Source organism: Lacerta agilis, chromosome 11, assembly GCF_009819535.1.
Source record: "Lacerta agilis isolate rLacAgi1 chromosome 11, rLacAgi1.pri, whole genome shotgun sequence".
Taxonomy (NCBI): domain Eukaryota; kingdom Metazoa; phylum Chordata; class Lepidosauria; order Squamata; family Lacertidae; genus Lacerta; species Lacerta agilis.
Genome location: NC_046322.1, coordinates 22,747,852 through 22,771,942, shown reverse-complemented (window position 1 = coordinate 22,771,942; position 24,091 = coordinate 22,747,852). Strand labels below are relative to the sequence as shown.

The window sequence follows — 24,091 nt, the reverse complement described above, 5'->3', positions numbered from 1 at the left end:
GTGGCAGAGTACATGCTTTGTATACAAAAATCCCCAGCTTAAATCCCTAACATCTACAGGTGCCACATAATACCCCGCTCATCAACACTTGTAAGAACTCAATTGTTTAGTGCGGCAGCGCTTGCCCTTTGGAACTCCCTGCCTATTGAGACCAAGCAGGTCCCTTCACTGTACTCTTTTTGGCACCTGTTAAAAACATTCTTGTTTAGACAAGCCTATCCAGGTGCTTATAAAAACGAGATAGTTTTAATCTGTTTTAGTATTTTAACTTTTGTATGTTTTAAAGCATGTTGGTTTCATTTTCACAATAAATCAGTGCGTACATTTCATGAAATAATTAATTAAAATAAATAAGTAACATCTGCAGGTAGGGACTTGGGAAAACACTTCTATCTGAAACTCTGGAGACCTGCTGCCAAGTTAGTAGACTGCAGACTGGGCTAAAAGAATGAATGGTCTAAGGCAGCCTCCCCTGTTCCTTTGATGCACCCATAATGAAGTATAAGAAAGTATGGGTAACTCGCAACCTACGTGCATTTAACGTTTCCAAATTCAGCTTTACATGCCTAGCAATTTTTATAAAAATGAAAAGGGAGTGGGAAGGGAGCAGTAATCCAAGAAAAAAGACTTTGGGAATCCCACCCGCCATTGAATCCAATGTGTTTAGACTATATGTGATTTTGGCTTTACACACCCTGGAACGAAAACCCGATGTAAGTTGAGAGTCGCCTGTATCCATACCCCACAAGTATGCCAGAAAAAGGGGCACCCCGTTTTCTTGTACAAGAGCACAGTGGCCCTTTTGGGTGTCATGTTGCACAGTTAGTTTTGCACAGTTTTTCACTGAGATCTCACCTCGGGGGGAAGCAATTGTGGGGAGGTCGCAACCTCCCCAAAAGCGCATCTTTTGGGCTCCGTGATCTTGCGCAGGTCATGTGACTCACACAGAAGCATGGGCAGGAAGACACATATCCCGGATTTGGGACTCAAGATGTTGGTGTGCCTGCCATATCTGCATCAATCAGGATCTTAGTGGCAACAAGAGGTCACCTCCTCCATTTCAGTGCTGTTTACACTCTAGGTTGAGCAGCACATAAATGATGTTTTGGTGACAAATTCTAATGGAAGAAGCCCATGGCTTCCTCCAGCCTTTGCAAAACACCTCCAGGATCCACCTTGCAAATCACATTAGTATGGAGGTCATTTAAATGGCACTGATAAGAAGCTGCATTCTATTTAGATTCAGACCATTTAGATTCAGTCCATGATGTAGCCAGCCCCGTTCAGTCAACCCTGACTAACAGCAGCTTGCTGAGATCTTTGGCAGATGTTGGACCCTGAGGGCCTGTTTGCACTTGCAGAAAGGGCCAGCAAGCAGATGCCTGAGTCGCTCACATCCCCACTGCTGGGGCACTTGGGGATGTTGTGTGAAAACGGAATTTACACTTTTGCTCTATGGCAAGAGACTTATGATTAGGGATGGGGAGAAATTTGTTGACTTCACGTTTTAATGCAAAAGTATCGATTTCACACTTAACTGGAACAAACCGAAGTACAATTTTTTGTGATGCAGTGAAAATAACGTACAAAACTACATTAGAAAACATTTCTTGCAAAAAATACATATATTATTACTATTACTATTACTATTTGATTTCCTATCCACCCAGTTGATCAAGGCTACCTTAAGATTAAGGATCTGAGTCATGTAAAGCATATATCCTACCTGTGTGCTCTTAATAAAACCACGCAAGTGGGCTGTGTAGTGTTGTCAGGGGCATCTAGCTCCAGATAAGATGGATGGAGATGCAACTGCTGCCTCATGTGGCTAACCCTGATGGCTATGATGGCCACAGTTGGAGGAAGCATGCTTCTGAACACCAGTTGTTGGCAACCACAGGAAGGGAGAATGCTGTTGCACTCAGGCCTGGTTTACAGGCTTCCCACTGCCGGATCCAGCTGGCCACTGTGAGAACAGGATGCTGAACTGGATGGGCCACTGACCTGATCCAGCAGCCTCATCTTATGTTCTTATGTTCTTGTTTCTTCCATTTTAGTTCACCTGTCTGTAGCCCTGGGGAAAAGAAACACTGCTGTCTGCAAACTATTCCTCTTCCACTTGCTTTTCTTAAAGCAAGAAGGCTTGAGAAATGTCACTCCCCATGCCCCCCCTAATTTGGCCAAGCTTAAATAGCTGCTTTCCTCTTTAGTTCAAAACATTGCATCCAATTTGTTGCTGCATTTTTTGCACCTAATTCAAAAACTCATAGATGTGAAAACGACTCAATCAATCAAAGCCTTAAAAATAAGCAGCGTATTGATCAAGAACACTAAAAGACTTTCAGTATAATCCACAAAACCCAGAATGAGTAATTGAACTGGGGACTTTCCTTTGACCTTGTTTAAGTACAGACTAATGTTGTCATTTGCTGCGGAGAATGTCAGGACTGCAAAATTCAGAGAGTGCTGCTCAAAATATTCCAGATGTTGGTTCAGAGTGATCATGCTGCCTTTTTTTTTTGATGATCTAGTCATTTCAATGCTCTTGGATTGTAAAGTAAATTAGCGAGGGTAATTCCCTGGTGAAATACTCCCCTGTCGTGAACACTTGGCTTTCTTCCCATACTATTTTGATGAGAGTTCTGCTTGTTTGCCAGATCGGATGAAAATCTTTTAAGAAAATATTTGAACCAAACTTTGAAAGAAATGCAAAACTGCCAAGCTCCACCTCATCCCAAAACAATCTTTCTTGAGGTATTTTCCAGTGGGGAAATTTCCAGTTGATGACAATAAGCTAGAAAGCTAACTCATATGCGACCTGGATTTTACCATTCCATTCACACAACTGATCCAGCTTTTTAAGGCCCTTGGAATGTGGAAGAAATATTGGGAGAGAAACTCTCAGAACAAGATGATTCTTTCCCCTGTGTTTCTCCCTGTCATAATGTGTGTATCTGGGTCTGAAAAGACAATCAAAAGATCTACAGCTTTGGAACCTTTGGAAAATTTACGAAGTTTCCCCCTGAATTGTTGCTGGAAGTTGGGGAAGAACAACCCCCACTTCAGAGCTCCAATTCCTCTAAAAAGCAATATTTAGGAATATTTAGGAAGCTGCTTGTTCCACATCAGACCACTGGTTCAACTAGCTCAGGACTGTCAAAAGCAGGAGTCACCAATGTGGTGCCCATGGTCTCAGTGGCTCCATTGAGGTCTTTTTCTGGTTTTCATTATTCTTCCAAGGCACACGTAGTCTTGAGGGTGGAGTTATCTTTTCTCTCGAGATGTACAGAGGGCTTATGGGGGAAGCAGGAAGTTTCTCTGTTCTAAACCCACTCATACTCCTGCAGGTTTCTAAGAATGGTTTAGGGGTCCTTCTATCTTAGATCATTTTAAGTGGAGATGCCCAGCCACACTTTGATCTTCTCTGTGCCAAGCATGAACTCTACACACTCCCATTTATTCTGCATCCAGTGTGTTCCCATGGACGGTTGGGGTGTGCACATTGCATTTGCCACAATCCACATCTAGCCTGTCATTTCTTATGACATGCTGCGTTTCCCCCTAAATCAGCTTCGATCCAAGATTAGAAATAGAATGACCTAGTTGTGTTCTAAACTGGGAATGTGTCAGTCTTCATCATCATTTAGTCTTGGGAAGTATTCACATTTAACTTAAGATGAAAACATTGCTATTATTTATTGATGCTATCTTTAAACGCTCAGGAATTAATCTGTCAAAAATCCCTTTCCAAAGCTGTCTTCAAAAAGAAGCACACATCATTGCTCGGGATGGGAAGCCTCGCCACAAAATGTGATACGGATGGGATTACTACTAGATTTAGCCACCAAGGAAATTTAGCAATCTGCAGGTAGGGCTAGGAGAGTGCCTGGCCTGGCGAGCTGCTGGCAGTCAATGTCGACAATTCTCAGCTGGACGGGCCAACGCTGGTCTGACTCTGTATAAGCCAGCTTCCTCTTCTGTTCTCATGTACAAAATAGTGGGAGTGTCTGAGAGGACAGGCAGGGAGCAAGAAGGCTGCAACTATTGTCATAAGCAATACTAAAATTCAATAAAATGTCAGCATGAATATTTCCCCTTTGTAAAGCTACCTTTGTATATGGTCAATTAACTGATGGCATTGTTTGTAGGACACTGCACTGCTTGGGACCAGCTGCAACAATTATTTTCAAGGGTAAGCAGAGTAAACAATTGATTTCACAATGGTGTGACACAGTAAGTAGTTTCATGCTTTCCACGGGTAGAGCGGAAACTGTGTCCTAGATACTCACTATTGAACACTTGCAGATCTATCCAAATCCAGCATGTTTGCAATAACTCTTAATTAGAAAGAAAGAAACTCTGAATCACCGACCAACCAATGCAATGTGAGAGTCAAAGCTACGGTATTAAAAGCAGGAATTGTTCCTTAGGCTTCTAGGGCCCTTGAGCGCTGAATCTGTTCTGTCTACTTATGTGCCCTGATCATCAAGAAATGCTGAACGCAATGGGACTTACTTCTGAGTAAGCATGCCTAGGACTGCACAGTTAGCTGCCGACGCGTATGTCATTATTTGCACAGCAGAGGTTTCAAAGGCTCAAGGTGGAAAGGATCCAAGTCTTGAAGCTATAAAAGGCAAGCATGTAGCAACTTACGATATCTATCCTGTTCACTAAAAAGAACAAGCCCTAAAACTGTGATGTTGTGATGGGCTGACATCTCCCACTGGCGTGCTACCCAGATCGGGGGGAAAGCTTGGAAGGAAATGATCCAGAGAAGACCTGCATAATTTATCAGTGTTTAATCTGAAATGGGGTTTCTCCTGCAGACTTGCTCCAGTTTCAGCTTGTTCCGTTTGTAGTTCTTTTAGCTTCCTTTGATTTCCAAAATCCACCCCTTAGAGACAGCAGGGATTTCCTAATGCTAACTAAGCAGCAGCATTGCAGAGTGCATTACTGATAGGGCAAACTAGCACAGCATGCTAGCTGCCAATTCAAATGGAGAAAAACAACACGGCTGATTGAAAACATAGCTGGCTGAGGATACAACACTCTCTGGCCCTTTTATTGATTTTCCCAATTTTTAAATAGGGGAAGGGGGAACCCACAGATTTCCAATGCAAGAGTCAAATGTCCTTGATACATATTACATCAGCGTTTCCCAACCTGAGGTGCATCCAGACATGAGCAGGGCTGGCCTGCCCCTGAGGTGGACTGAAGTGGCGGCAGAATCCCACCAGGAGGTGCTGCCATGCGGCCCCCGCCTGTCCCTGCTGCCACCTCAGTCACACAATGACAATGGCTTCTGGCAAAGTGGGAGCTGCTATGATCACATTACCCTTGTAAGTGAGGCTTTGGCCTGAGGGTGAAAAGCGACACTTTCACATTTTGCCTCGGGCAGCAAAACAGGATGGGCCGCCCCTGAATGTGGGAAATATTTCATTGGCTTATATAATACAGCTGATTGTAAAATGTGGTACCGGGCCAGGGTGAACACCCTTCTGTGGGATGGTGTCTCTAGTTGGGTTAAATACTCAGCTGAAAGCGACAGGTATCTCCGTTCTTCTGAGGTCGGAAAAAGGGGGACGTTATTTAGTTCGTTTTGCCTCTCGATATCAACTATCCTCTGCTTGACTATGTTCCTAGCTTTATTATAGCCGCAGGAAATGAGATAAGTTGGTTAGAGGCCTATACTCAACATCTTATTTTCAATGGCTTCAGGCAGTTTTATTTCTCCTCCAGAATCAAAGGGTGCAATTTATGCATGTAAAAACACACACACATCCAAAGTCGGCACCCAACATTTTGGGAACAGTTGCTCCTCACTAGAATAGGGTTTCATCACTTCCTCTCAAATGGAGAGAGATTACCAACTTAACAATTCCATGTTAGCAGAAATCGAATGATATTTGTGAAAGAAAAGAATAAAAGAATTGTTTAGGGACAAGATATGCTAAAAGACAAACCTGTGGAAAAAACAATGATATGACAAAAGGTATAATGAGAAAGATTGGAAGTTTTAGTTGTGTATAATTGTTTGGTTTTTTTGTGTTGAAGTGTTTGTATGTTTTTGTTTGGTAAATGTGTAATTTTAATCAATAAAGAATAATTTAAAAAAATTAAAAAGAAAAAAAGAGATTACCAACTTTTAGCAGAGTTAATCACTTGCTGTGGATGATAAGCCTAGCAGCCATGCTCCATCAAGAGAATAAAAGTAATTATTCCCACTGCAGCAAGTGGGCAGAACAAAGAGAGAACAGCGGATATTGGAAGCTGCCAGCTAAAGGCCTGAGTCATATCCGTGCATTGTCATCTTTCTCAAATGCACTTGTGTGAGGAGTGACTAAGTGAATACTGGAAGGATAACTGCCCTAGTGATTCTGGCTAGGGCCGGCCCTAACATAAGGCAGAGTGAGGCAGCTGATTCTGGGGAGTGTGAGCCTCCCTGCGCCTCTCTTGTTGTTCACTTTAGCTGTCCCAGCTATTCCCAACCTCCTGAGCTGGCACATGAACAGTAATGCTTGCTTGTCGCTGGTCTGGCTTGGCTTACTGTCTCACCAAGGCACCTTCTCCCAACACATAGCAAACAGTGCCATTAGGAAAAGCCCCTGATAGAGCAAGCAGGCAAAGAGGCAGCCAGCTCAAGCCATGCACTGCAGTGGGCGCCATACCTGTGGATGTCTTGGTCATGTGATGCATGCTGGCACTGTCAACGCCAGCATTGCAGGACTTTTTGAGTGGGTGGCATGAGCAGGTGCCTGGCAGAGTAGTGAGGTTAAGAACAGAGTTGTGGGTGTCATGTAGGCTGCCCTGCACCTCCTAAGTATTTTAATGTATTTTAATATTTGTTGGAAGCTGCCCAGAGTGGCTGGGGTGACCCAGCCAGATGGGTGGGGTACAAATAATAAATAATAATAATAATAATAATAATAATAATAAATAATGATAATTTATTATTAGTCAGGCTGCTGCCCTCAGGTGCAGCAGAGATAGTGTTGCACCAAAATCTGCCCTCCAATTTCATGAAGCTTTCTCTCCCTCAGAAAGAGGCTTCCATTTTTCTAGAATAAAATGTTGCATGTACACAGCCTTAGGTTCTCAGGCTCCAGTCCAGAACAGAGCAAGTTTGCAAAGCTTCCTGAAAAAAAACTGCAACAGGTATGCTTAATTCTGAGGTGGATTGGGGCCTCAGTGTGAAACATCTCATAATGGCTTGAGTGATCAAAACTGAGCTGAAGCGTTGGGGAGTTATTGCAAAACAGACTGCAAATAACATACATGGAATGTATTGCGTTGTCATTGACAATGCAGGTCTATGCATGTCTACTCAAAAGCAAGCCCAATTGAGTTCAACGAGAGCTACTCTCAGGTTAAGTGTGTACAGGATTGCAGCCTCAACAGTCTTATGGGGCAGCCACGTTTAGAATGCTCTGTTCAGTTATGACCATCTCTTCTCAGTAGAGCTGGGCAATACAGTGGTGCCCCGCTAGATGAATGCCTCGCTAGACGACAAACTCGCTAGACGAAAATCATTCGCTAGTGGAAGGCTGCCCCGCAAGACGAAAAGGTAAATGGGGCTGCCTCGCAAGACGAGGAAAAAAAAATTCACCGCGAAAACCGCTTTCTGCCTTGGTGCTTCGCTAGACGAAAAAATCGCTAGACGAAGACACTCGCAGAACGAATTATTTTCACCTAGCGAGGCACCACTGTATCTGGTTTTCAACATTGTGATTTATCACCAGCTAAACATCGCAATATACTGATATATCACAAAAAATGTCTGAAATAAGGATGGAGCTATGTAGAGGCATTGGCTGGCTTCATGGTTTCCCCCACATTGTGATTTTTGCATAGCACACACATACACACACATCATGATTCATAATACATTGCCAGGTCAAAAATTATGAAACCAATATCACAAATGAACCTCAAACCAGTTTTGATATATCACCCAGCCCTACTTCTCAGAAAGGCTGTTGTAGAGCTGGAAACATACAGGTGGTTGACACTAATTTTGGGAACTGGATCATTTCCCCTACACCTAGTTCTCTTTTCTAATATGCAAAACCCTAAGGGGTGGGGGCATAAGAAGCTTATAACACTACAGTATTGGAAAAATGGAGAAAAAACTGACTTGAAACTTTTTTTTAATGAGGTGAGAAGGCTAGTTCCTGTTTCCAAAAACAAACAAACAAACAAAAAAAACCCTGCCAAGATCGTGAGGCTTTCTCACTTGCCTTTTTACAAAGTCTCCATAAAACATCCTTTTGAGCTCCTGCAATTCTTTGGCATCTGCAATAGATCTTAATTAGCTCTCCAAACTGCTGACAGTGACTTAACTGTTGGTTTTATTTTTCTTCCACAATATTTATATCTAAAGTGGTTAATTTGAAACCTTTACACATTGCTAAGCCAAGATGGATGTACTTGCTATAGGGAAGATTTATGACTGCCGGAACACAGCATGGATGCATTGCGATCTAGACTCCTGTCACAGAAGGGAACGTGGAACATTGCCTTGAACCAGGTGAAGGCCTTTGCTGCCAGATACGCACCTGGCGGGAAAATACCCCCCCCCCCACAGTAAAATTAAAAAGAAAGAAATGTCAGGCTCCTCTCTTACTCTTTGCTTAAAGGTATGGGGACTTCCGTTTCCATAAGACCCAATCAGAGATTTGCAACCCAGCAATACCTGCAGGGCCACAGGTTTCACCATCCCATCTTTGTTCAAAAGGCAGACTTCTGGGGAACTGCATGTAGGATGATCTCCAACTAAGCCATACTCATCGTGCATACACCCACTGAAATCTGTGGCCTTAAGTAACAAATCCCTTGATTTCAGGGGGTCTGCTGTGAGTATAACTAACACTGGATATCAACCATAATAAGTAGAGCAGCAAGTTTTAATCACTGTATTCTTTTCAGCCTCAACCCTTTTTATTGCACTGCATTGCAGGGGGTTGGACTACATGACCCTTGGGGGACCCTTCCGACTCTACAAGTCTACGTTTGTCCAGGTGTTTTAGATTGGTTTTATTGCTCTTAATTTTATTGTATGGTTGGCGGCATTATCATGTGTTTTTTGTTTTGTTTTTCTGCAATTTAAAACTTATCTTTGTATAAAGCAGGGGTAGGCAACCTAAGGCCCGGGGGCTGGATGCGGCCCAATTGCCTTCTCAATCCGGCCCACGGACGGTCTGGGAATTAGCCTGTTTTTACATGAGTAGAATGTGTCCTTTTATTTAAAATGCATCTCTGGGTTATTTGTGGGGCATAGGAATTCGTTCATACTTTTTTCCAAAATATAGTCCGGCCCACCACATGGTCTGAGGGACGGTGGACCGGCCCACGGCTGAAAAAGGTTGCTGACCCCTGGTATAAAGCCCCGAATAAAGGTATTATTATACAAATGCTGGGATAGATCTGTCGGTAGAGCACGAGTCTCTTAATCTCAGGGTCATGGGTTCGAGACCCATGGTGGGCAAAAAATTGGAGAGGATTGGACTAGATGACCAGAGTGGTCCTTTCCTAAACCACTCTCTTTCACTCCTTCACCCCGCACCTTAGGAGATTGGCTTACAAGGCGAGGTCAGGCCCTTTCCTCCAGCATTTCTGTTGGAGGCAGACTGGAATCGTTCCACTTCAGATCCATGATTGTTCTGAAGCTAGAGAGCCAGGGGTTCACAGAACAAAGACTGCCCTATGAAAGACTGCTGGCAGCATTTCTAGACTCAACCAAGCCTTGCCCATTTGCACTCTAGACCGTGTAATCATACTACACCAGAAACAACTGGCAAAACTCCTGTCAATATTAACACAACAGTGTTATTATCTCTTTCCTAACTGTACGAACAGACTTGACATGGTATAATTTCCCCCCCTTTCCCCGTCCTAGGAAACGGCCAATGTGAATGCCACCCACAGTTTGTAGTGGGCAAGGTCCGGTTCTGAACGTTTTGTTGACTGATGTGTATTTGTCCCTCCGTCTCTGCACCCCCACCCTGCCATGGAAACCAACTTCTGAATCTCATAATGAGTCACTGCGGCTCCAGACAATCACAGTTTCCAAAGGCCAGGCTCTCCGAGGCTCATTTGAAATTTCCTAATGAATGCGGCAGATCTTAATGAGTCAGCACGCACTAGGAGTGTTAGGATACTGGCAAGTCGGCGACAGGCAGCACTTCCAATATTAACCTGCCTGCTCATGACTTGCATCAATGGATTCTCCATGGGACTCTGCCAGGTTCATATGCATCTTCTGAAAGACCCAAAGGCATCCTGGGATGCAGCACAATGGAGCAGGCAGAGTTATGCACACAGCAGGCAGACAAGAGACAACAAGTCTCAGCTCCTCTGAACAGACAACTCATGGTTAAACTAAAAATGTTGACCATCTATTTTTAGGTTGCTTAATACTTCCAGCCTAAAGGCAGCACGTGGTAAAGTTTTTTAAGTCACCCAACAGACATAAAACCCTTTGTTATGGTAGACAATAAACAATACTATCAGAATATGAATGTCAGTCATCGCAGGCTTAATCACATTCCCGAACATGATTTGAACTGTGTTGTTACCACTTACACTAGGTGGAAGGATGGATAAATCTGTCAATTTCTAGGTTTTCGAGGTTCTCGTTTTTCCAACATTAAGCTGAGTTCACCCCATTTCTGCATCAGTTCGTGAACACACGTGTGTGTGTGTGTGTGTCCATGAAAAAATTCAGTCCTATTTCTGTATACTCCTAACATACAGATCTATGAAGGCAATTTCCTCTTCTAGAATGCATTTCGGTACACAATTTCCACCAATACGCAAATTTGCATAGACACGTTCCTAATATTAGGGTTGCCATACGCTATCTGTAACACTGCAGTCAGCATGGATGGCAGCCCATGTTGGCAGTGTTGTTTTTGCCAATTTGCCATAAAAATAGCTCAAAAATGGCATATATATTTTGAAGGGGGAAAAAAGTTCAACAACTTTGGGCAGAACTAAAAAAACAACAACTCTCAACCACTTTTCTGTTGAAATATGGCAACCCTACCTAATATACTTATTTATTTTGCTTGGAGAACTATATCCCAAAATTTGGACAGGTCTGAATTTCGAAGGAAAGCTGCTTTTTGGTTCATTCAGGAGTTGTGAATTAGGCCGGTTTACGTTAAAATTTACAAAAAGATCAACAAACTTAGTTGGTCTCTAAGGTGCTACTGGAAGGAATTTTTTTTATTTTTTATTTTGTTTTGACTTTGGAGATAGGTTTGCCCTGCAATACATACAGTTAGTTAGCTGTTGGCTGCAATGCCATCAGAAGAAACGTTAAGAGACTGAAAGACCTTTAAGGATGGAGCATGGAAGATTAACTCCAGGCTTCCCCATGGCTTGATCCTACTACAAGAGCTTTTTTCCAGTTGCTTACTAACTGTGCGCGTTGTGGGTGTGTACACACACACACACACACACACACACACCATAGACACATCTGTTTTACATCAGTCCAGTGGTGATGGCTTCTTCCAAAGCATGGGAAGTGTAGTTTCATGAAGATGATGATAATTACCTGATACGGACGTCACCTCCAGAACTGTTGTTCCCAGTATAATTAGTCTGTGGCACGAAACGCCCTCAGAGGCCTACTCTCAGGAGCCTTCAGAGGTGAGTGGAAACAGTTCCTAGCCGGTTCTACATATCACTGTTCATTAGGCAGCTCAAAACCACAGCTGGCAGAGAAGGTAATTGGAGAGCAATCTGGTGACTGGGGAATGCTTCTAACACAGGGAAGATTTATGGTTGTGTACAGGAGCCCGGCAGTCGTCCCCACTGCTTCTTCCCAGCTGACAAGAAGAACTTACTCCCACATAAGTGAGTGTAGCATTGCAGCTTGCATTGTCCTTCTCAAGAGACTTGATAGAATCATAGAGTTGGCAACAGCAGCATGGATACTTTTGGCCCAGAGATGGAAAGGAGATAAAGTCCCAACCAGAGAAGAGTGGTTGACAATGGATGATTGACTACGCCGAAATGGCGAAAATGACTGGGAAGATTAGAAACCAAGATGATAGAAACTTCAATGAGGAAGGGGGGGGAGAGATTATAAGTTACCTTGGAGAACGCTGTAAACAACTGAAAACTTTGGCAGGAATGTAATAACACTTGTTATGTAACAGGAACTATGGTTAAAAAAGGAAATTTTAAGAAAGAATGGAGAATATTATAAGATGCAGTTGAAAATAGATTAATAACGGAAGCCATGGAGGGGTGGATTCAGGGAGTCCTATATGTGTATGGTTATGATTACGATTTGAATACAAATGAAAATTGTAAAACTGGGGGGAAAGTATCATAGAGTTGGAAAGGGAACCCATGAATCATTCTAGTCCAACCTCTTGAAATGCAGGAATATGCATCAATGCAGGGATCAAACCCGTGACATTGGCATTGTCGGCACCACATTCTAACCAACTGAGCTAACCAGCAAGGCTGACTTGCTCTTGGAGTCTCCTTCTTTGGAGGTCTTTAAGCAGAGGCTTGACAGCCACCTGTCAGGAATGCTTTGATGGTGTTTCCTGCTTGGCAGGGGGTTGGACTGGATGGCCCTTGTGGTCTCTTACAACTCTATGATTCTATGATTCTCGTACTGCAGAGTTTCTACAACATGAAATTGCTACCATGTGAAATCCGGCCAAGAACCAGCTATAAGCCAGGCCAGGCACTGGTCAGGGGCCTCTGGGACTTAGAAGGGCGCCTCACTAGCTTGACCCGGCTGTGCGGCCACTATTCACCCACCCCTCTGCTGAACATCCCAGTGGCATCTTGGCAATGGGTGGGTGCCCCTGATGCTTTGAATGGGCCCTAAAGCTCTCCTATATAGATCTATAGAAATCTATAGATTCCACAGATCGGTAAACTAAGATGCTGGGAGCCAAGGCTCAGGGCTGGATTAACCATTAAGCAAAGTAAGCATATGCTTAGGGCATCAAGGGAAGGGGGGCACCACAGAAATTTCCCACTACTGGATTTTTAACATTAATGGTCGCAAACTGCTCAAGCTGAGCATTCATTTTCTCAGTTGAAGTATATTAAAAATCTCAAGAGAACAACTATGCAACAAGGCAGGCTGGATTGCCTTATCTCTACTAAGTATAGAAGCAGATGTGTCATGCAAGATTAGTTTCAAGGATCTGATCAAAGGCACTGCAATTAGAAAAAAGTAGAACTTTTTTCAAATATAAATAAAGTGGAAGTTTACAAAAAGAAACGTTCTTTTCCATCTTACTGTAGGTTTCGTTTCATTTCAAAAAATATAATTTTAACTTACGGCTTATTATTGTTTATATGTTGAAGTAGATATATATATGGGGGCATCAAAATCTTTTAACTGCTTGGGGCCTCCAAAGGTCTTAATCCAGCCCTGCCAAGTCTGGCTCCTATACAGAAGTGGCACTACCCTACCTGGATGGCAGGTGATTATGGGGGTGAGAGGGGGTTGCCTTTTACCCATGCTGTGTGGTTGCAAGTAGGGGATGGGTGTTGGGTGGGCATCAGTGCCACTATACCAAGAGCCCCCTGAAGTCCAGCACCAGCCATGCATTAGATGTACCAATTCTGCTGCTGCTGCTGCTTTTGTGGTGACTCTCTCCAGGACTGATAAGAATGTGATAAAAGACCGAAGAAAATTTGTTCCGAGAATATCCTGTAGATACTGAATTTGTGTTGAGTCATTTGGCCCTCTGTGAAGACTTGTGGGAAAAATGGCAATTGGATGACGCCTCAGATAATTAACAAGAGAAAAACAACAGCAGGTATTGCACAAGGTACTTTGAAAATTAACACAAATTGGACAGAAAGGAAACCAGAGAAGACCAGGAAAGAGAATTCACCACAGGGAAAATTAACTACCAGACCCTTTTTCTCTTAAGCTGCAGTTATGAAAGATCTTTTTGGGTTTGTGCTTTCCTTGTGGAGAAAAAGGAGAGAGGAAAAATAGGAAGATACTGTCAGTTCTTTTTTTCCAGTTTAATTCCCCTAGTAATTGATTCAGGGTACCTATCTAGCAGTTAAGATTTAAGTAGATCCAATGCTTCATGACCAGGTGAGGGGATAAGGAACACATTAATGAAGAACCCAAAAAGTTTAAAGGACACCCCTGCTATAGCAGTTATCTTTTTTTTAAAAACAACAACAACAACCCTAAATACAATTAAATTTAACTCAATATAATGCTGAAATATAATTAACTCACAACCAAACCAGTTGTGATGGTGCAGGAGATCTGTGATTGGGATCTCCTGCTGTTTTTGTTTTGCTAATTAGAAGGCCTTCTGGGTTGCTTGAAGACCAAGAAATGGTGGGGATTAACCCTTTCCTTCCACTCCCAAGCTACTACGGTAATTCTGCAGTATTTGAGTGGGGGAGGAAGGGTGTCAGAAACACAGTACCTATCTTTTCACCCACACACTCTGCCAATGCTAATAGCATGGGGGGGGGGGTTACACTGGAGAAAAGAGATATGATGAAAGAGTTAAACACCCTCATCCAGAGCACCCCCTTCGTCATCAAAGCAGTCCCACAAGGCTGCAGGTTACCAAAGCAATACCTATGGGTTATGGATGGGCAGTTTTGTCCATTGCAGTTTGCCACAGCTTCTCATTTTTCCCATCATAGGTTCAGTTTCCCACTTTTCCCACAACCTAATTTCTCCAATCCACACATTTTATGCAGTTCTACATAAAGCAATTTCCTCTTCTATAATGCATTCTTAAAATGTTGTTTTCATTAATATATGCAATTTAGTGCACAACCTTTGTACAGACTGCCTGGCTGGAGAATTGTGTTACACAATTTGGAAGCGTGCAAGTTTTTATTGATATTAGTGCTTCGGTTCACACGCTTTCAGAAGTGCTATTTGGGCAGTTTTGCCTTCAAATGCAAACTGAATCGAATTTCTTCCACTTTCCCTACAAGAGAGAGAGAGAGAGAACAAACCACCCTGGTTTGGACCTTAGCTTTGCACATGGCCACTTGCTAGCTCAGGGGGTTTTGGGGGGGGCAAGCATCACTTGTCTGTAGGCGAGACCCCAAGTGGGAAATAAAACGCCCCTTTACATTATGTATTTACTCACTACCCTTCGATGCCACCTTTTTGCCAAAGAACTCAAGGCAGTTTAAGGTAATGGCTTGTCATCAAGGCCATGATACAAATGTGGAGGGGGAGGAATGAGTTTGAGACAAGAAGAAGGAAATAAGCACAGCCAGGCACCAACTCTGGGGCTTCCAGATGATTTAGCAGCACTCAAACAGTGCTGTCCTGCTTAAAGCTGAAAGTGGAAGAGCAACTCTGGTTGCTTCCAGATGACCTGTTTATTGAGCATTTTGTTTGCAGAGCGGTTTAAGATGGTGATAGCTATTTACTGAGCATTTGTTCCCAGCTGTTTAGGTAACATTTACAGGGGGCACTCTTGTTACACTATACAGTAGTAGTACCCCTCCAGACAGCGATAATGCCGTAACATTGGGGGAACACTGTAGAACAACTAATAAAGCAGGAAGCTATGTGGACAGTGAAATATAAATCCACCACCAACACACTATTATTGCATCAATGAAAAGTTGCAGAATACACCCCCCCCCCCAAAAAACCTCCAGTCTAAAAGAGCCCCAACGCAGCTCCGTGAGCTCAGAATGTTGATTTACTCTTGGGGCGGGGAATGGGAAAGAATATTGTTATACATGCTGTAAAGAAATAATGTCTATGCTTTCCAGAGTGCAAAGATTGTCAAGTGTGACATTCATCTCTGCCCGCACTGTGTGAAGGAATTCTTTCTTCCCTCCTCAAAAAAGTTTGGGCTTTTTTAACCAAATCAAAAGCTGAGGAATCGTCTGCCAAAGGATGTTGAGAAAGGATTCCAGTTGCAACTGGACTTTCTCCGCTGCTAGTCTCCTCCTTTTTTTTTTTTTTTGTATTGGTGCTTTATTTTCCATTTCTCTCTATTATAAGGCATGCAAAGAGCCAGGCTGATATTTAAATGTCATTACTGGCTTAAATAGGAATGCTCAATTATCAAAGCTGAGAGTCTCCACAGAGTTATTTCAAAGCAGCAAGCATAGCACTGCTTGCAAAAGAGTATTCCATATCTTCAAATTAAGACCCAGAAACTGAGAGCTGTGTGTCAACTCAATTCCTGGGTTAACTCATTCCAAAATGGCTCACCCAAGTGATCAAAGAGAGTCCACTCCAGAGCCTTTGATCATTTCTTTAAACTCCCTCCTGAGAAGTTGATGAGTTTTTATGCCAGGGATTAGAGGGGCCAATGCAAATCAAGGAACAGAGGCAATTGTAACATGTTTTCCACTGCAATGGAAAGTGAGTAAGGACGTCTGCAGGAGTTACAAAACATTGTATGGTGTTTTCTGGTGGAGTTGCTTAACAATGCATTTGTACCAGGGGTGGGGGACAGGATGCAGCCAAATAACTAGACCCAAAACCCTCTGCAAGTGGACCACCTGCCAATCACCTAATGTCATAGGTAATCAGGTTATTTAGATTGCAAGCCATGTGCTTGAAAAGGAAGACTTGGGCATGAAATAATAATAATAATAATAATAATAATAATATTTACACCCCGCCCATCTGGCTGGGTTTCCCCAGCCACTCTGGGCGGCTCCGAACAGAATTAAAAGCACAATGGAACATCAAACATTAAAAACTTCCCTAAACAGGGCTGCATGCTAAGTGTACTTCCAGTTCATCCTTTCACAGAGAGCTGTCCCACACCAATACAGACCACTGATCCATCTATCTCAGAGGCAGATGAGGGGGAAAGCTGGGAAATCATGGGACAGCAGGAACAACTCCCAGCTGACATGATGTCATTAGAAAGCATTCCAGACCCTCCATCTCCCAGAACCCGGTGAGCTTTAAAAGTAGGAGAGGAAAGAGCTCAAAGACAGAGGGTATGTAGCAGCACCCATAGAGGAGATGATGAGAATGACAAATGAGGAAGTGGGAGAGACGGGAAGTGGAGATTCACTCAGGACAACATCATTATCCAAAAGGCTGGGTTCTATAGCCTCTCTCTGTAAAGATTTAAATAAAAAAGATGGTAAGAAACTTCTCCTTATCTTTATTCTTTCCTGGCAACCAGCCGCTGACAGCATCCTGACATTAGCAGCAGCTCTCCAGAATTCGAGACAGGGAACTTTTCCAGCCCTACCTGGCCAGGGTTGAATCTGGAACCTTTTGCATGCACAGCAGACACTCCATGCCCGAACTACCACCCTTTCCTCCTTTGCAGCCCTGGTTTGAATTCAAGCCGCAGCTGCAAAGGAACACCCTCTCATTACATTCCCAACCCTTCATTTCCAGCTTGAATACAGCGCTTTTAAAACTGTGTGCATTTTCCTGTCACCATGCAGGGTGAGGGAAAAGGTGTCTATTTCAAAAAGTGCCAAATCTCTCCCCCCCCCCCGCACCTGCTGTGCATCAAGGTAAATAAGTACCTTAGGCCAACTCAGTTATTTGGCACCTGGGGCAGAAAAACAACACCAGATCCTCTCTTCCTTGCTGGCAGTAAAAACACAACAATAAATAATAATAATAACGAAACAGTTTGCTGCCCTTTCATGGCATTTAGAATCCTTGAGATGGCCACCTCACTATGTAGCTGGTAGGCCTTGCTCTTCAGAGCTAGGAGAGCTAAGAGATGAAATTTCACTGTGAATGTGACATCATTTCTGATAAAGAAGGTAACAGGGAAGCCTCTGCTCAGGTAGAGTTCATGGATGTGTCCCTAGGCTAGGACTTAAGAGGGTTAACAACCGATGTATTGGATCAGATCTGCAGTAGTTCTGGCCAGGGCCAGCCTGAGACATTTTTCTGCCTGAGGCAAAGGACAAACTGGTGCATCTTTTGCAGCCAACAGCCAAATGCTAATAAGAATGGCAGTTGAATCTACACCAGCGATGGTGGCAGGCTAGTTTAAGGAGCCCAGGAGTTCACAGGTCTCCTAACAGACAGGAAAGGAAAGGGGGGTTAAGTGGAACTGCTTGGTAGGTAAACTGCTGCTGTCCCTTCAGCTTCTGCGGCCAGAGGTGGTTGCCTGCCCAATGGTAGGGCTGGCCCTGAGTCCGCCAGATATGCCAGCCAAAAGCTCACAACCAGAAAATCAGAGAGAGAGTCTTCCCTGTTGGTTTGCTCCTAGCATCTGGCAGTTCAGGCCACACTTGCCTCTAAGTTGGCCACTTACGCATCGCCACAAAAAGGGAAATGAATGCATTGTCAAAACAGAGGCTATGGGTTTGCATAAAAGCTTCAGATTTAGAAATAATGACTGTAATTTAAACAGAAAAGCAACACATCTCACCGTAGCAGGGAAAATTGTGTCCAGCTGAGCTGTGTGCCAGCTACAGCTTGCTGCTCAGGTGCTGTTGACGGTCAATGCTAAAAATCCTTGTTCTCCCCCTCCTATGCTTCTTTATCTTTACACTGAACTAGATAGTCCTCCCAGCAGAGGACACCTTACAACAGAGGATGCCTGATAGCCTTTCAAAGAGCCTGAATAGTAGAACGGATGGCCACCAAAGCTGTCTCTGTTCCAACTTCACCTCTGCCCACAAATACAGTGGAACCTCGGTTGTCAAACATAATCCATTCTGGAAGACTGTTTGACTTCCGAAACATTTGACAACTGAGGTGCAATGGGCGGTTGGCAATTTCAATCGAGAAAAAGAAGAAACACGCCTCAGAAGCCGTTCAATTTCCAAGGCGCGTTCGAAAACGGAAGCATTCACTTCCGGGTTTTTGGCGTTCGGGTTCTGAATCGTTCAGCTTCCAAGATGCTCGAAAACAGAGGTTCCACTGTACATCCTAAAACATCTCTACACCCCCTGTGTGCTTGCAATTCTTTAAACATAGGAACACAGAAGAATGGGGAAAGCTGTCTTCCTCTAAGTCAGACCACTGGTGCAACCATCTCAGTATACACTCTTGCAGTGGTTCTCTGAGGTACAAGGCAGGGGTCTCTCGTAGCCCTATCTGGAGATGCCAGGGATTGAACCTGGGACCTTTAGGATACAAAGCACATGCTCTCTCACCGTATTATGGCTCTTCTACTATACAGCAGTGATGAATGAATGAATGAATGAAAAGAAGGTATGTCCCTGCTCATAGTGGGCTATCACAGGATCACATCCAACAATTCTGCAAATCTTAATTTCAACAGCAACTAGTACAAATAGTGGGGAACGGGAACATATACTGTACTTTGAATAAACACACTTGCATGATATGCCAAGGATTGTATCCAGATTTGTATACAAATCCCTGAATTGTATCCAGTGCTACTCAGAATAAACCCACCAAAAGGAATGAATTTGTTAGTCATGTCCATTAATTTCAGTGGATCTACTCTGGGTAGGACAAAACATTGGATACAGTCTCCTTTCACTCACTAGTCCACACTTAGAACACAGTTACAAAATCATCATCATCAAACATCCAAAGCAGTTGGATGAAAGCAATACAATGGAAGGATACTATGAACTTGCAGACATGGGGTCTACACACTTATAATAATGCAGCTGTCACTGCAAGTTATGCAATGAGGGGAACACGTTCAATTTATTTAAAATCAATTCACAGAGCAACTTTCACAAGATTCATATCTTATTTCATTAGCAGCCCTGGGGGTACTGCAGTCATATCATTTTACTTTAGCCTTAAGTGCAGCACAAAGTACGGAATGCGAAAACACTAAATCAAATGCAACAGTCAGAAGGGAAATTCATTTTGCAATGGCAAGACTTCTTGGGGAGACAGTCATGAAAGCATTCACCAAGCCTTGTCCCCAAAGACAGTGAGGTTTAGCATGTATAGCAGGACACGGGGGATCAGTTGACCTTCACTCACCACTAGTGCAAAGGTGACCCTCACTAGTTGTGCTAAGATTCATCTGCTGTGTGAAAAGTCTCTTACCTCCCTCCCTCCCTCTCTCTCACTTGCTCCCAATGGCCAGTTATGGCTCTTTTCTGGTGGCTTGCATGTTTCCCTTGGGAAGTAAACAACATCTTGCAAGAGTGGTTTACTACTGGTGCCTTAGCTTGCAAGTGCACAAAATTGCATAACAGCACTTTGGTGGGTGCAAAGTATAAGCCCTCCCTTTTCCTGGGTCTGGGGCCTTTCAAGGGCCACTCCTCCCATTAGATGAGGCGAGGCAGCCAATTTTAGGGAGCCCTTAGAATGTAAGAAGCACCCTGCTGGATCAGATCAAAGTTCTACCTAGTCCAGCCTCCAGTTTCCCACAGTGGCCACGGGCCCACACACAGCAGATGATAAAGCGAGTTTGGCTTTGCTTGGCTTAATGCTGTCTTTTTGTCCTCTTGTCACCCATCTGAATCTCTGGCCGCTGTACCAAAATGTTTGGCAGCTGCTGCTTGAAGAGCTAGGCAGCTCAGCTGCAGAGGGAAATGTGCAGGTCAAGGAACCTGTTGCCAGCGGGGGTGGGTGGGGGGAGAGAGAGAGAGAGAGAGAGAGAAAGAAAGAAAGAAATAAAGAAAGAAAGAAAGAAGAGCAGCAGCAGGAGAAGGGCAACACGCTATGATTAAGCCAAGGTACCCACTTCAGATTTAACAATAAACCACAAACCAGTATTTTTAAGAGTGCAAATATGGAGACCTGTCTTTGATGGTCACTACACAAGTTTCTGAAGAAGAAAAAGATTTGTGTTCCCCCCCCCCCTGTTTTTCTTACCCAAATCTGCAGCTTAATTCTTTTTTCATTTTTGAAAACCGTCTTGACTTTGAAATCGATCCCAACGGTGCTGACAAAAGCCGAGGTAAAAGAATCGTCGGCATAACGGAACAAAAAAGAGGTTTTCCCAACGCTGCTGTTTCCAATGATGAGCAGTTTGAACATGTAATCAAAGTTCTGGTCTGATGTGTCCTTCTGGCCAAACCTGGCATCTTGCGTAGAGGCCATCTGTAATAATTTCCAGAAAGATGGTGTGGGGGAAGGGGAAGAGAGGGGGTTATTTTTTGTGATTTATCTTTTAGGTTCAACATCATGTAAGTCCAAAGTGCTTGCATTTAACTGAGCTCCTCAGTGTTGCATACCATAATATTAGAGGACAAATTTAATGAGGTCCTAAACTATTCCCCAACCCTCCTGGTAATCCAGCCATAAACTTAAGTGCTGACCAGTGCTGAAAACATCTCCAAAAGAGCACCATCACGACTCACTTAGTACAGTATGAAACTAAATCCCCATTTGCAGAAATGTTAAAGAACCTTCCTCAAGTAGCAGCACTGCAGTCAAAATTAATAGCTGTGGAAAGCAGTACAGCCCCTCGTAATTCAAGTCAGGGGAGGATGAAATGGAAAAGCACTTCAGGGGTTAAAAAAAATAGGTAGGGTGGAAGGTAGGAAGCAAAGCAGTTGATTTTTCTCATTAGCTTTGTGTTGCAAAGCTAATCCAGTTTCAAGTCTATGGGTTAAGTACTGGCCTTGCTTACAAACAGCGCTGCTTTTTAATATCACAGTGTTCTACAACGTTTGTATCCTGTCCTTCCTCCAAGGATCCTGGGGACAGCTTACAACGGTTTTCCTCCATGACCGCTGTGAAGTAGGTTAGTCTGAGAGGTTATGAGTAGCTGAAGCTCACCTAGTGGACTTTGTGGGTGAAAGAGAATTTGAACCCAAGATTTCCCCAGTCCTAGTCAAACATTCTGATGGTTAGAAAGTTAGACTACTACATTCCAACCACTACACCATAACACAATTATTTCAAATGATTTGCTGGTATCCTTTTTATTACCAAATTGTATATCTGCAGCTCTATGTAGAATGAACATTGCAAAGGCTCAGGCTGCATGGCGGCTACAGTCCTGCACACAATTACTTTTTTTGGGGGGGGGGAGTCACATTGAACTCATTGAAGCTGACTTTCAAGTAGATGTGTACAAGGTCAAGCTACCAGAAAAATTCTTGACCTGGTCTCATGCTGTTTGGCATCTTCTTGTCTCATCCTCTGGAGCCAGTATAGTGGCTGGAGTGATGGATTTGGACACGGGAGACTTTTCTGTCTAATTTAAAACTAATTATTTCAGTCACAACAACACAACATTAGTCCTAATGCTGTCAGCAGGAAATTAAACTTGGTTCTATGGGCCGAACCCAGACTAAGTTAGTTGCACTTAGGCTGCAATCCTAACCCCACTTACCGGAGGCTTAAGTTACATCAAGATTTAACATGTTCCATCTATTACAATGGAAACAATCAAAGCTGAGAATGTATTTCACCACAGCACACGCTGTCTTTTCTTGCATTACACTAAAATACAAATTATACAGGCTAAGCTAGCTACAACAGGTACCAAGTGGTGTGGAGGGCACTTGCGGAGATGTTGGGGTTGGATGTTTTTTTCAAGTGTTCTCTCCAGCCCTTCAATTCTGCTTGAATGCATAATGGGTCTTATCCTCCTTTTAAAAGTACAGCTTGTCTGATAATATTTCATACTGAGGGTGGGGACTTTGGATCACTGGCTGGTGTTACGAGACAAATGAACTGAAGAGCACTTCAAAGAATGGAGTTGCAGTGTGTGTGTATATAAAAAATTATTCATGACAGTCTCTGATTCAGGAATTCCTGCTGCTATCACTACATGGAAGCAGACTCCCACTCATCTCTTTGATTAAACATAACCACTCCCATCTGAAGGCTTGCTATGCTTCCTTTTACTTTTCCTCAATTATGAAGAGCCTGGTGTGTTCAGAGGCATCATAAAGGCATCCTAGTCCCGTCACTCGGCAGTAACTGCCAATTTCGTTTCCTTGTGCTATTCTTCTCACTAAAGTCCTCTGCACATTTGGGTCAGCTGGAGAGGCAGAACTGAGTAGCCCCAATGAGTGGATGAGATGGTGGAAGGCGTGGTTTTATAGGACAGCACAAAAATAGAGGGTGGAATGTAGAGAATGAGTGGAATGTGGTTATCTCTGAGTGTAAATTCTATAAGAAGGACTGGGAGGGATGTACTAGATGCAGTATTACTCAGCAAGTGAGTGAGAACATAGAGCCAAACAAGCCTGCAATCCTGAATGGGACAGGCAGACTCCTCCACAGAATCATCCTGGGATCCAAAAGTAATTTAGTACTGGGGACATACTATCCCCAGCTCTCCTGAACAAAATGCCCAGGGTGATCTTGAGGTAGAGAATGAAGGGGGGGAGCTGCTTCCAGAGCAGAGCATTTTGTGGCAAAGGGTAGCTTCAATTACCCTCACATCGACTGGGTAAATATTCTGGTCACTACAAAAGGGTGAAATTTCTAGATACCCTAAATGACTGTGCCCAAGAACAGTTGGTCATGGAACCAATCAAAGAGAGGGCCTTGAGCTCAATCTTAAGAAGGCACCCCTATTGTGCGTGAGATGTAAAGGTACCCCTGACCATTAAGCCAGTCGCGGATGACTCTGGGGTTGCGATGCTCATCTCTCTTTATTGGCCGAGGGAGCTGGCGTACAGCTTCTGGTCATGTGGCCAGCATGACCAAGTCTCTTCTGGTGAACCAGAGCAGCGCACGGAAATGCCGTTTACCTTCCCACCAGAGCAGTACCTATTTATCTAGTTGCACTGTTGTGCCTTCAAACTGCTAGGAGGGCAGGAGCAGGGATCGAGCAACGGGAGCTCACCCCGTCACGGGGATTCGAACCGCCGACCTTCTAATCAGCAAGCGCTAGGCTCTGTGGTTTAGACAACAGCGCTGCCCACGTCCTGTGTGAGATGTACATGTGAACAAAATGATGTCCAGTTCTGGGTACCACAGTTTAAGAAGGGTATTGACAAGTTGGAGCGTGTGCAGAGGAGGATGACTATGATGGTCAAGAGTCAGGACACCAAGCCTTATGAGGGAGTTGGGTATGTTTAGCCTGGATAAAAGGAGACTGAGAGGAGATATGATAGCCATCTTCAAATATCTAAAGAGCTGTCACATGGAAGATGGAGCAACCAATAGATTCAAGTTAAAAGAAGGGAGATGCCGACTGAACATCATATATAAATTTCCGGCAGTAAGAGCTGTTTGACAGTGGAATGACTACCT

At 43.6% G+C, this 24,091-nt stretch overlaps 1 protein-coding gene across 4 annotated transcripts in view; it reads right to left on the bottom strand.

Annotated features, from left to right (window-relative positions):
• The window catches only part of RAB3C (RAB3C, member RAS oncogene family), a 103,505-nt gene that overhangs the window by 72,852 nt on the left and 6,562 nt on the right, over nt 1-24,091 (bottom strand). For all 4 annotated transcript variants that reach the window (XM_033164407.1, XM_033164406.1, XM_033164408.1 and 1 more), the window contains exon 2: nt 20,747-20,974. In XM_033164407.1, the coding sequence (XP_033020298.1) occupies nt 20,747-20,974 (228 nt within the window). The remainder of the gene's footprint in view (nt 1-20,746; nt 20,975-24,091) is intronic.